The sequence below is a fragment of the Lontra canadensis genome, unplaced genomic scaffold (assembly GCF_010015895.1).
Source record: "Lontra canadensis isolate GAN:19392208 unplaced genomic scaffold, GSC_riverotter_1.0 scaffold98, whole genome shotgun sequence".
NCBI classification, from domain to species: Eukaryota; Metazoa; Chordata; class Mammalia; order Carnivora; family Mustelidae; genus Lontra; species Lontra canadensis.
The window spans coordinates 5,089,816-5,102,686 of record NW_022631092.1 but is presented as its reverse complement, the minus strand read 5'-3'; the positions used below and the strand labels follow the sequence as shown (position 1 = coordinate 5,102,686).

Below are 12,871 nucleotides of genomic sequence, written 5' to 3'. Positions count from 1 at the left end.
CTCTCTCTCTCTCCCTTTCTCAAAATAAATAAAATATTAGAAAAAACATTAAGAGTGTCCCTGTTCTCACGATATCCAAGGGTCAGAGAGAGGTCAGAGGAAGGCACTGGGGATCCATGTACACACTGAAGCTATAGGGAGGTAGAACCCTGTGTGAGCAGAACTTACTTAGGAGGTAACTAGAGGGGTTTCTGTTCTAGTGATAAAAACAGTCAACTGAGATAGGAAATAATGTAATCTCACTATCACGTGATTTTTTCCCACATCTCTTTCCTTCTCAAACATTAAAACTTTTTTTACCTCATCTCTATGTCCCATAAAGTGATATCGTCACTGATCCAGGGATTGGAGGGCTCGGCCGGCGTGATCAAAGGATCATATTCCACATACTGTTCCGTGTAAGCAATTAAGCTGCAGGAGGAAAGCAAAGAATGCCGCTGAATTCCTTTAAAAACTTGTGTTCTCTTTTACACAAACATTATAACTGTCTTTTTAGAATTCTAAGTTAAAGGGAAACGCCTTTACTCGCACTTCTGACAAATCCAACTGTTTCCATGTGTGCTTGTTCCCTTCTCATGACGAATGTATCATTTTTGCATTATGCATTTTGCATTATGCAGTCATAGTACCTGTAGGCATTTTATATCTTTTCCCCACTTTACTCTGTACCTGGACCCTGGCTGCACTAGCCTGACTGATACACAGGTCCAAACCTGCTTGTGTATCACCTCTCGCAGAGACCACGGCTCTCAGGGCATCTGGGTCATAACGAGGACACTAGAGTCCCTCCAGGCTGTCAGCCAAGTGCTCCCAACTGGGAGATTTCCTTATTACAAAGGCTAAAATCCTGATAGACTGAAAGGAGGTAATGCATTATAAGCATTATTCCACAAAACAACTTAGTTTTTCCAGTTATAATTCAAGCGGCCGCATTATCTTTCTAAAACAATAAAATAGTACTAAATGATTTCACACACACACACACACACACACACACACACACACAAATAGCAATTTTAGCAAAAAAAAAAAAATAGGGATTTTTTTCTCCTATCCCTTTTCATGGACTTATACTTTCTACCCTTCTGTTTCCTTTAGCAGTTAGCTGTGTATTTCTAAATTTGGTTTTTATAGTTGTTCTTGATTATCAATTTTAGATGAGGATTTAACTTTCCCTTCACCAGTCCCCAACTCCCCCACCACCTCCCCCTATGATCCTCCTAAGAGACATATAATACTTTGTTAAATCAATATTTATTATTGTCCACATTATTAAACTAGATACAAGTTGTATTTTGATGCACTAAGGAGCCTCTTCAAGGGTTCTAACAAATCTGTAAAACATCCAGCAATGATTTTTCCACATCTTAAACACATCACATGATCGTAGTTCAGTTCTGTCTCCCCGCCTCCCAGAGGGCTTCTCTTCAAAGTCTCGAGTCCTCTCTCTCCAGTCTGGACCTGGAGACCTTGGCTCTACAGTGATGCAAAGTCACCGTTCTGAGAAGTCCTTCACTTTCTCGTGGAGACCTTGCTTTTCTGGACTTCACGTCTGTTTACTGGCTTGACTTCCTGGTTGTGTTGAAATCCTCCTTGAGTAGTTTCCTAAGAAAGGATGCACAAAGGCTAACTATTTCAAGTCCTTGCGGGTCTAAACATATTTTTGTTTTATCTTTATACTTGGCCGATGGTCCTGGGCACAGAACCCCAGGTTAAAAACCATCTTCCTTCAGGATTCTGAGGGTGGCACTCTACTGTGCTTTCTGGTGTCCAGTGCTACTGCTGAGAAGTCTGGATCCAGCTTCTTTTTCTACTGTCTTTCCTCGCTGGAAACGGAGCCTTCTCTTCTTGTTGCACTGCCCTGAGATTTCATCCCGCCCCTTGCTGGTTGTTTTTATTTACTGTGCTGGGTATAAGGTGCAAGACATTAAAAAAATTTTTTTCCCCAGAAGTATTATTTCTTGGCTAATTTCATTCCATTCATTTCCTTGGTCTTCTCTTGCTGTAATTCTTTCTTGGACCTTCTGGATTGGTAATCTAATTTTCTTAAATTTGCCTTACCGTTTTTCATCTTTTTGTCTTTTTGCTTGACAGTCCTTTCCATCTTGTTATTTATTTATTTGCTTTGAATCTGGGCTATCACTTTCTTAAGTTTCCAGAGTTCATTCTTTTTTATCATAGATCTAGTTCTTGATGTGTGGATGAAATATCTTCTGATATCTGATATTAATATTTCTTCTTTTTAAAAAAAATTTGTTTATTTTAGAGACAGAGAGAAAGTGTGAGTGGAGGGGGAGGGGCAGAATGAGAGGAAGAGAGAGAATATCAAGCAGACTCCTTGTTGAACACGGAGCCCGTGGTGGGGCTCAATCCCACAACCCTGAGATCATGACCTGAGTCGAAATCAAGAGTTGGACCCTTAACCGACTGAGCCACCCAGGTGCCCCTGATATTAATATTTCTGAGGATATGAATTCTATATTTTTATTTTCTGGGTTTTTTAAAATAGTTTTGGGTCCCTCCAAGTCCCATTTGCTCTTTGTTTTTATCATACTCCATCACACTGGGGTTTCCCTTGAGTGTCGGGAAAATCTCTGGACATCCACTTGTGTGAAAGAGTAAGATACAAAAACCTGCTTGGAGATTGAGTGTGTATGGTGTGTATGTGGACAAGGGTTCATTGTCAGGTCATGGGTAACTCACCAGACTTTTCACTAGAGCTCCAATGAGGGATGTGGGGACTTTCCCTGGGAGACATTGATTTTTCTCTAGAGCAAGGGTAAGTAAACATCGTCTGCAAGACTCAGTAAATATTTCAGATTTTACAGGCCAGATGGTGTCTGTTGCAACTACTCAGCTCTTCTATTGCAGCAAAAACCAGTCATAGATAATTCATGAATCAATGTGCATGATTGGGTTCCAATAAAACTTTATTTGCAAAAACAGTAGGGTGGAGAAGACTTGGCCCACAGCTTGTAGTTTCCTAGTCTCTTGCCTGTGGGCATATACATTGAGTTCCTGGAGGGCTAAGAGCCCGGCAGAGATTGGAGGGAGAGTCCCACTGTTCACTAAGTTGATCCTCAATTAATTTTCTGTTTTCACCTGGCTATTTATGATGTGAGGCGCCTGAATTCTGAACTGATGTTGACTCAGTTTCTCTGGAGTATAAACTGTTCATCTTCTATGATGAAAAACTAGGGAGAGATAGTTTCCTAGTGGGACAGTTATCTAGGGATCCAAAGATCCAGAGACAGACTTTGCCCATTCCTCTGGGTTAGCCCCAGGCTTTATTCTTGCTCTCCATGTTCTCTTGTTTTATTCTTGTTCTCCATGATGATACCTTCAAGAGCCAAGGCCAAATTTTGTTGGGCAATCTGGCTCACTTTGTTACAACACTGACACTCTTAACGCATGGGTTATAATGTTCTTTGCTCTGTCCTCAACCATCTTGTTTTCTTTTTTTTTTTAAATTAAATTTTGAAATATTTCAGGAATACAGAAAGGTTAAGAATTGTAAGGACATCATCCTGTTCTCGCCACCCTATTAAAAAAAAATACAATAGAGACAGGGGCCCATGGTTATACCTTAATTCCATAGACTCTCAAACTTGGAAAAATTTGTTGAACCTGTTAATCCATTAATTTGTGGACCATGTCACTCATATCATTTTTATTCCTTTACTTACACATTGCTTTTGAGGAGGGAGAGAAGAGAAACATATGTCCACAATACTGTCTTGAGTGAACTTGTTATAATAAATATAATCATTTCCTTTATAGCAGACACAGATTTAAAATTTTTTTTTTTTTTTTTAGTATACATAATGCTGTAGTAGAACACCGTTGTTCACATAGGTTTTTCCATCTTCTGGGTTATTTATTTAGAATTAACACCCACAAGTGGAATTATTGGGCCAAAAGGTATGAATATTTTTATGGTTATCGATCCACAATAAAACTTTTCTCCAAGCACTGCCAACTTGAGTGTCATCAATCTCTCCTGAAATGATAAATTCAGAACCACAGTTCTTACTACTGAATTGCAGAGGGTAAGGATGGTCAATTACTGCAGAAAGTGTGCAGAAATTAGCCAACAGCTATAACTCATTGCCCGTCAGAAAGTGTGGTCCACAAACCAGCAGCATAGTGATCACCTGAGAGCTTGTAAGAAATGGAGAATCTCAAGTCCTACCCCAGACCTACAGAGTCAGAAACTGCATTTAAACCAGATCCCCCAGGTGATTCATATGCACAGCAAAGGCTGAGAAGCACCACATCTTATTTGATATTCTGAGGAGTTCCGGTCACACATTTTATTCATCCAATCAAAATGGAGGAGTCTGGGATACTTTCAGTTTTAAACAGGGCTCCAGACTTTCCCATCACCTCACAGCCTCCTCACTGTTCCAGGTGTGGTCTGTTGCCCAGCAGGGGTGTAGGAGGAGCATTGGTCCAAGCTGGAAAACTTTGGTTCTCATTCTCGGGTGAACCATTTGAGTGATTTTGTCAAGTTTGCCATGTTACATAATGGCCTTGTGGAGCACTCAGGACCATTTGAGAAAAAAATGGAAAAATATTTCAAAAGAATCTTCCAAATCTTCTATACACGTAAAATATGTGATTGCAACCACCATGTGCAATGGAGGCATGCTGTCCTCATAGGAGCACAAGATAGGCAGTGTGCCCAGATGAAACTTCATCCCTAAGAGCTCTGTGGCCTCTCAAGGCTCTGGGGCAGCACTGTGGCAGGAAGGGTGCTGTGACATCTCCATAGGGAGCCATCCCTTTGCCATTTGTGATAATTCCATTCTTTTTGAAAGAAATGGGCTGTACATTAAGGTACATAATAGTTTCCTAGGGCTGCTCTAACAAATGACCACTTACTTGGTGGCTTAAAATGACAGAAATCTACTCTCTCTCACTTCTGGAGACTAGAATTTCTGAAATCAAGGTGTCAGGAGGCTTATGCTCCCTCTGGGACTTGAGGGGAAGAATCTGTCCATCCTCACCTCTTCCAGCTTCTGGTGGCTCCAGGAAGTCCTTGGCTTGTGGATGTGTAACTCCAATCTCTGCCTCTGTCTTCACATGACTTTTCCTCTGGGCCTGGTCTTCTTCCCTTCTCTCTCTTACTTGTCATTGGATTTGGGGCCCACCAGAATAATCCAGGATGATTTCATCTCAAGATCCTTAATTCACATTCACAAAGAGTCTTCCCAGATAAGGTCACATTCACAGGTCCCACGGATTAGGACTTACACATACCCTTTTGGGGGCCACTATTCCACCCATTGCAGGGAACATGAAAGAATCCAGGCATGAAGCTGGAGAGGGCACACTTGACCACCTGACTCCTTCCCTCAGATCGGCACAAAAACTAACCAGCAGATGGTAACCTCAACCCTGTTTCAGGGACAATGGGTCATGTGAGATGTGTCTGAGTCATGATGAGGTGTTGGGGCTTTCCTGATTATTATGTACTTGGGCATCCACAGAATTCTCAGAATTTGAGACAGTGGGTGTAGTCCATGGGGCTCTCCTTAGCCGTGACACTTTTGTCTCTCAGAATGTCTGCCCCTAGCCATTCCAATGACCTCAGCCTCCAGTGGCCCCACTCTCCAATCAAAGACTTCTACCCGAGCAGCCCAAGACAAATGGGGTGTGTGCATATATGTGTGTGTGTGTGTAGGCGGGTGTCTGTCTTATAACTAATTAATTTCAAGTTATGGGGGATTTTTTTAAAAACCAGAAATGGATATCCCTCAAGTAATACATAGGGATGGAAAGACAGAATTTCCTCCCCTGCCTTCCTTACCCCTCCTCAGATTTCCATGAGACAGGCTGGAGTTTGTACCAGCTGCCACTCCAGGTTGTTTCATGAGCTCTTCCATGTGGCCACACCTGCACCCAGTGAAGGCAGGTCTGACCGGCCATGCCACACCTATGTTCCTGGATGGAACCCAGCAGGAGTGCTTGGGATGAGAGGGGGCAGGGGAGGCTCAGGAGAGGCTGGGTAAGAATTCTGAGTACTTGGGCACTTGGGGGAGCCTGCCTGTTTGTGGCCTGGTTGCTTGCCAGTGAAGATAGCTGTTGTGTTGACCAGCCCAAGGCACCTGAAACTTAGAGGGCCAAAGACCAGCTAGGAGGATGTAAGTTGTAATGAAACATGGGCTCACGGCCAGGTCTCCTTTAGAGAAATCTGGGGATACCTCCAAAGGGTGGAGGAGAGGTGGTGAGATGAATGGGGATGTTGGTTCAAGAGAAGTAGTTGAGAACCCAAGGAGGATTTTGTAACCACTGAAGTTAAGAGTGCAGGATAGGACTATGTAACCTGCTTAAGTGTGACTGAAGCTGTTCCTATGGCCTCACCCCACATCGTGCCTTCTTAGACTAGGGTTTAGATGGGACCCTAGATATGCATGGAAGAACATGTGAAGAGAGGGGTAAGAACTTCCCACAGAAATGCCCAGCAAGCTATACCAAAGAAACAGAGCTCCAATTAGGATGATCACTAATCAGTCACCCAAAGCAAATGATGGGCAGCATTGGTCAGCAGGGAAGTTTGTTGTATTGGAAGAGGTACAGCTATTTTTTTAGAGTTTAGGTACATGAATAAAGTTGGTTAGAGGCTTTGTAAAGGAAACAGTAAAAATTGTATGGACAGGTGCATTTTGAATGTAATATTTTATTGATAGAAGTGGGATGTACTGACTAATCACTGGATTAGACTGGGCTATACCAGTACCTTCTGATCAAGTAGAGACTTGAATTTTTTTTTTTTTAAGACAGGAAGGGAAGGGGGATGGGCAGAAGGAAGGGGAGAGAGAATTGCAAGCAGACTCCCCGAAGAGCGAAGAGTCCATTGTAGGGCTTGAGCTCATGACCTTGAGATCATGACCTGAGCTGATATCAAGAGTTGGATGCTTAGCCAACTGAGCCACTCAGATGCCCTGAGATCTGGAAATTTTTAAAGGTATTTTAGAAAAAAAGATCTTGAGATTCTAAGAGGAAGAGAGAGATTGGATGGTACATTAGACTCTTAGAGCTGCTATAAAAAACTGCTACATACTTAGGGATTTAAAAACACAAATGTAGGGGTGCCTGGATGGCTCAGTGGGTTAAAGCCTCTGCCTTTGGCTCAGGTCATGGTCCCAGGTTCCTGGGATCGAGCCCCGCATCGGGCTCTCTGCTCAGTAGGAGGCCTGCTTCCTCCTCTCTCTCTGCCTGCCTCTTTGCCTACTTGTGATCTCTGTCTGTCAAGTAAATAAATAAATAAATAAATCTTAAAAAAAACCCACAAATGTATTATCTCATAGTTCTAAGGGTCAAAAGTCTGAAATGAACACTGTGGGACTAAAATCAAGGTATCAGTAGGACCGAGTTCCTTCTGGAGGCTCAAGGGGAGAATCCATTTCATTGCCTTTTCTCCCTGATAGTGGTGTCCCACATTCCTTGGGTCCTGACCCCCTTCCCTCTTCAAATCCAGCAATGCCTGCCCAAGGCTGGATCACATTGTGTCACTCTGACACTGACCCTTCTGCCTCCCTTATCTACAACAAGAACTCTCCTGGTTACACAGGGCCCACCTGGATAATCCAGGGTAAACCCCTATGTTAGACTGACTGATTAGTAATCTTAATTCCATCTGCAAATGTAATCCCCCTTTGCCATGCAACCTAACATATTTTACAGATTCTGGGGATTAGGACTTGGGCATCTTTGAGGGACAATTATTCTGTCTTCCACAGGTGTAATTTGAGAGGCATTTGTGCAGAAGGTGGAGAATGAAGTCACTTAACAGAGGGTGTGGTGGTAGGTAAACGGTGTACACCAGGCCTACATGGACTTTTTGGGAATGTTTTATTTCATTGTCATTGTTACAACCTATGCAAATAAACTCAGTGTTCATGAATCTATGCTCACCCATGTCCTGTTTGCCATCACTGCATGCGAAACACAGGAGACAGCAAAGTGCCTTCTCTTGGAGGTTCCTATGAGTGGCTTTGGCTGTAAGGAGTCTGTTGCCTTAACTCCCCTCCTAGCTTTTGTGGGGTTGATTCTTAGAGAGAGGGGCCGAGAAGGTTAACTCCATAGTCAAGGTGGCAGAGGACTGAGAGAAGGTGAAAGAATTTCCCACCCCAGAAAGAGATGAAAGAGGATCTCCTCTTCCCTCATCTTCTCAACTCCATGAGACTGGCCAGAAACAGCACGAGGGTGGAGTGCAAGCAAGTACTGCTCGCCTTGTCCCTGCTCATCTGGGCTGGAGGTGTCTTACTTAGGAGCTAACACTTTCAAAGTGGGATACAGAGGCAAGGAAGAAAGGGTTGGTTGCCTAGATAAGACCTAAGCTTCATGCAGAGAGAGTACAAGGCTTTTGTGTCTGCATTTGGGCTGTGCAATGCCATTTCTTAGGTGTCAAAAGAGGTACAAATGGAGACATATGGCCTCACCCCACATCTGGAGACAGAAATGTCATCTAGGGATGTAGTGAGTGTACTTGGTTGGGTTGACCCTTGTGCTGTGTCTCTTGGGGTCCAAGTGAAGCAGTTAGGGATCCTGGGAAATGAGAAGCCCTCCAGAATGGGTAAACAACGTAAGAAAATGGGGATTCCTGCTCAGTCTTCACCATCTCCTGGGAATTGCACCCCAACATGTACCTAGAGCTACTTTAGGTGCTGCCAAGTGCTTATAAGCCTTGCTCCCAGCCACAGTAGATCTGTCCAGGAATGGATACCTTACTGACCCAAGCAGGGCTGCTACCCTCTTTCTCCAGCTTCAGGTATAGAAACTGCAGTTACAAAGTTCAGGGGTTGGAGGCAGTCCTGTTTCCTAACACCTGTCTGTGATTAAAGAGGCTGAGGCCAACAAGGAAAGTGGAGCAGGATAAGAGGTAAAGAAGGAGCCTTGGGAGTGTTTGGGGCCCTGGCTCCAGATTTTTTTTTTTTTTAAGTGTGGAGCCCAGCATGGGGCTCAAACTCATGACCCTGAGATCAAGACCCAAAGCTGAGATGAAGAGTCGCTCACTCAACCAACGGAGCCACCCAGGCATCACCTGGCTCCAGCTATACCAATACTTAGGGGCGTGGCTGGCCTTCCCTAAGCTCAACTCTGCAACTCCTCCTTGTAGGGTGTGGCCAGCACATGCTCCTTTCATTGGAACTGGGTTCAAGCTGGGGTTCTACTGCCTGACAACAAAGCAATAGTATTGAAAGGATGAAGGTGATGGGAATGTGATGGCAAGTTCATGGAGGCACCCTTTGTAGCCAGAGAGGCTTCCTCTCCCCCAGAACATGCACTTCCTTGCAGTGCACAGACAAGTTAGGGACTCCTGGAGACACATTAAGACAAGGAAATGGGCCAGCAGGCAATGTGGGAGGCGGCAGTACTGTTGGAGTCCAAAGTCAACATCAGTGGCTGCAGGAAGACTTGAGAAAGGACAGGAAAAACACAGAGAGAACAGAGAGGCATGGAAAGAGCTTTGCAGACAGCAGGCACATAACAGCATACAAACAATGTCCACAGATCATTGGGTGTAGGTGGCACCAAAGCAGAATTGGGAGGTGTTACAGACTGAATTGTGTCCCCCCAAATTTCATATGTTGAAGCTCTAACCCTGCAATGTGACTGTTTTTGAAAATGGGGCCTTTAAGGAGGTCATGGGTTGGGGCTCAGATTTGATAAGACTTTGGTCATAGAGAGAGGAAGAGACACCAGAGATCTCTCTCTCTGTGCACAGAGGAAAGGCCATGTGATGACACAGAAGCAGGAGGTCATCTGCAAGCCAGGTAGAGAGGTCCCACCAGAAACCAGCCCGGCAGGCACCTCAATTGTAGACTTCCAACCTTTGGAACTGTGAGAAAAATAAAGGTTTGTTGTTTATGTCTCCCAGTCTTGGTATTTGGTATTTGGTATTTTGCTTGGCCACATGAGCTAACTATTATAGGAGGAAATTGAAAAGATAGAATAAATACAGGAAATCCAGAGGAAGTCCATTAAGAGCATGATTTCTCATTGAGAAGTTTTAACATCCTTGTCTCCTTATCTCTGCCTCCTTCTGATTAGTATATGGTGTTATTATCAAAGGCGAAATTCTCACGTCATTAGAAGGTGCTAACACAGCAACCATCCACCAAATGTGCCACCCACCAGCATCAGGGGTTTGAACTGGTTCTTGGGTGAGTACGCAGCCGGCCAATTTATCCCCATAGTCCTTTCTATTTCCTTGTAGAAAGGGGTAGAAGCTCATCTCCTGGCTGCCGGGGTAGGACCCATGGTCAGTCATTCAGTCAACATTATTCAGTACCTACTAGTGCCATGAAATAATGAACAGCCTTCTGGACCGCAGGGTGATGCTCACACCGAGCTAATAGCAAGGTCATGGCTTCTAACAACTTTGACCAGTAGTCATGGGTTATTACACACACACACACACACACAAACACACACACACATACATTTTATATGTGGGGCCTCATTATGACATATATAGGTTATATATATTATAGTTGACCCATGAACAACATGGGGCTGGGGCACTGAATCCCAGTGCAGTCAGAAATCCATACAACTTCGGACTCCCCTCAAACTTAACTGCTAATATACTGCTGTTGATCAAAGCCTTACTGACAATACACACAATGCATATTTTGTATGTCATATATATGATGTGTCATATTCTTACAATAAAGTAGACAGAGAAAAGAAAATGTTATTAAGAAAATCATAAGAGAAAATACATTTATAGTACTGTACTATATTTATTGAAAAAAATCTGTATAAGTGGCATTCAAACTCATGTTATTCAAGGCCCAACTAACCCATATATATATATATATATATATATGGGTTAGTTATATATATATATATATAATGGGGGGGTCTATATATGTATATATACATATGTACTATGTATATATGTATATATATAATCCATTAATTTGGATAATTAAATCTAGAGAGGAGAGAAATAACAAAAGTGAATTTAGAAAACTTTTAGGCCAGTCACTTAAAAAAATCTGAGAGAAAAGTTTTAGAATTCATCCTCTCTCCCTTAACAAAATATTGAGACATAGTTTTATTACACATTGTAGAGAATATGACAAAAAAAGTAAAACAGGTGAGTTGGAGGAAGAAGCAATGGGCTGAGGGGTGTCTGGAGGGGACCCCTAGAGCTTCGCACACATAAGGAGTGTGGTCCACAGAGCAGGTGTGGGAGAAGATGGAGACACAGAGTCCGGGGAGATGGACAGTGAGGAATGGTTCACAGCTGTGGGATGATGAGGCACGGAGTGCAAAGTATTATGGGACAGTGACTATCATTTCTACTTTAGAAATGAAATACAAATATGCTATAGCGCTCATTGGAAATCGGGGCCTCTAAATGGGGAGGAAACCTGGAAACAGTATGTGGGAAAGGTGAGTAGTAGAGTGTGTTTGCAGTCCCTTGCACTGTATTTGTGGTTTTCTAGACCTGATGCACTAAAGAGAAACAAGACACGAAGAGGTTCTGGCTAGAGAGGGAAAGGAGGACAGTACTACAAAGAGGGAAGAGGAACTTCTGGCTCCCATTCATTCATTCATTCATTCATCCAGTTTTTTCATGTTGGGGAAGGTGAGGAAAACAGAGACTATAAAGAACTCCTGAATTGTGGGTCACCAAGAGAAAATACCTTCCATGGAGAAATGTGAGATGAGTGAAGGGACAGGAGGGTGAGTTTAGCCACTCAGAAGGAAGACTACATGCCAGGCCAGTATCTCAGTCTTCTAGGTTTTGGTTTGGGTACAGTGGCCCTGGCTATCACATTGCCTCTGATCTTTCCTTCCCTGTCACCTGAGGTGGGCTGGGAAAAAGAAGACGCAAAGATCCCACGGTGTCTGGAATCACATAAAAGCAAAGTTGTAATGACCTCTTCGGCCCCTTTCTTCCTTCCCTCAAACTTTCATTAAACGTTAAGTTCATGGACTTCCATCACCCTCGCCGGTTTTTTAATAACCCTCAGGGTATTCAGGCCCTTGCTGTCTTATCTCGTTTTGTTAATTACATTTCAGGATCATGGAGGGTTGGGAGGCAGAGAAAGAACCAGCATCCAATTTCAGAGAGCGGTGCGATCCCGAGATGGGCAAGCAAGATGATGTAAAAAATCAATTCAGCAGTCAGCTGTGATGCACAAATGGCTCCCAGGGATAGGGTAAGGACAGCCAAGTGCACAGGCGGATAGGGAATGAGACAACTCGATCTCTCTGTGCGGGGCAGTGTGATGGGACTTCTGCAGGGACGAGGCATAGCTCAGTGCCTAGTGAGTGGGGAGAGATCTCTGCAGAAACCCTGCAAAATGTGGGGCTTTTCGGACCACTTGGAACTGAAATGTATACCGTTTTGCATTCCCAGATTGGTTTGTCAAGTGCTGTAAGGCTTGGGTGAATAAAAACAGGGCTCTGATGAGGACCCTGGCAAAGGACGGTAAGACCTCCATTGTTTGGCGATCTCACACAGGTGAGCTATACGACCAAAATGGCCTCTGAGCAGAGTCTACAATGACACAAACCCTAGGCCTCAAGGCTCATCGTCTGAATTCAGAAGAGCACGCCCCTCGGTAAAGATTCTTTACTCTTGCTTCAGGACCAAGGCTAAGGAACTTGGTCGTTTGATTTCCTGGTATGGTAGATTGATTTAAAAATGAGTCTATTTCTCCAGCCCTTGAATCTGGTCTGGGCTTGTGACATGTGTTGACCGATAAAAGACAACAGAAGTGCCAGAGTGCCAGTTCCAAGCCTCAAGAGGCTTTGCCTGCTTGTACCCTCTCTCCCGGAATTCTACTATTCCCACGTGAGCAAGGTCAAACTCGCCGGAGGATGAGAGACTATGTGAGGGAGA

The 12,871-nt window shown here is 43.7% G+C and overlaps 1 protein-coding gene across 14 annotated transcripts in view; it reads right to left on the bottom strand.

Annotated features, from left to right (window-relative positions):
- The window catches only part of RGS6 (regulator of G protein signaling 6), a 542,966-nt gene that overhangs the window by 54,174 nt on the left and 475,921 nt on the right, over positions 1–12,871 (bottom strand). For all 14 annotated transcript variants that reach the window (XR_004380282.1, XM_032837489.1, XM_032837491.1 and 11 more), the window contains exon 13: positions 301–411. Coding sequence is in view for 13 of the 14 variants with exons in the window: in XM_032837489.1 (XP_032693380.1) it covers positions 301–411 (111 nt within the window). In the remaining variant the exon portion in view is untranslated. The remainder of the gene's footprint in view (positions 1–300; positions 412–12,871) is intronic.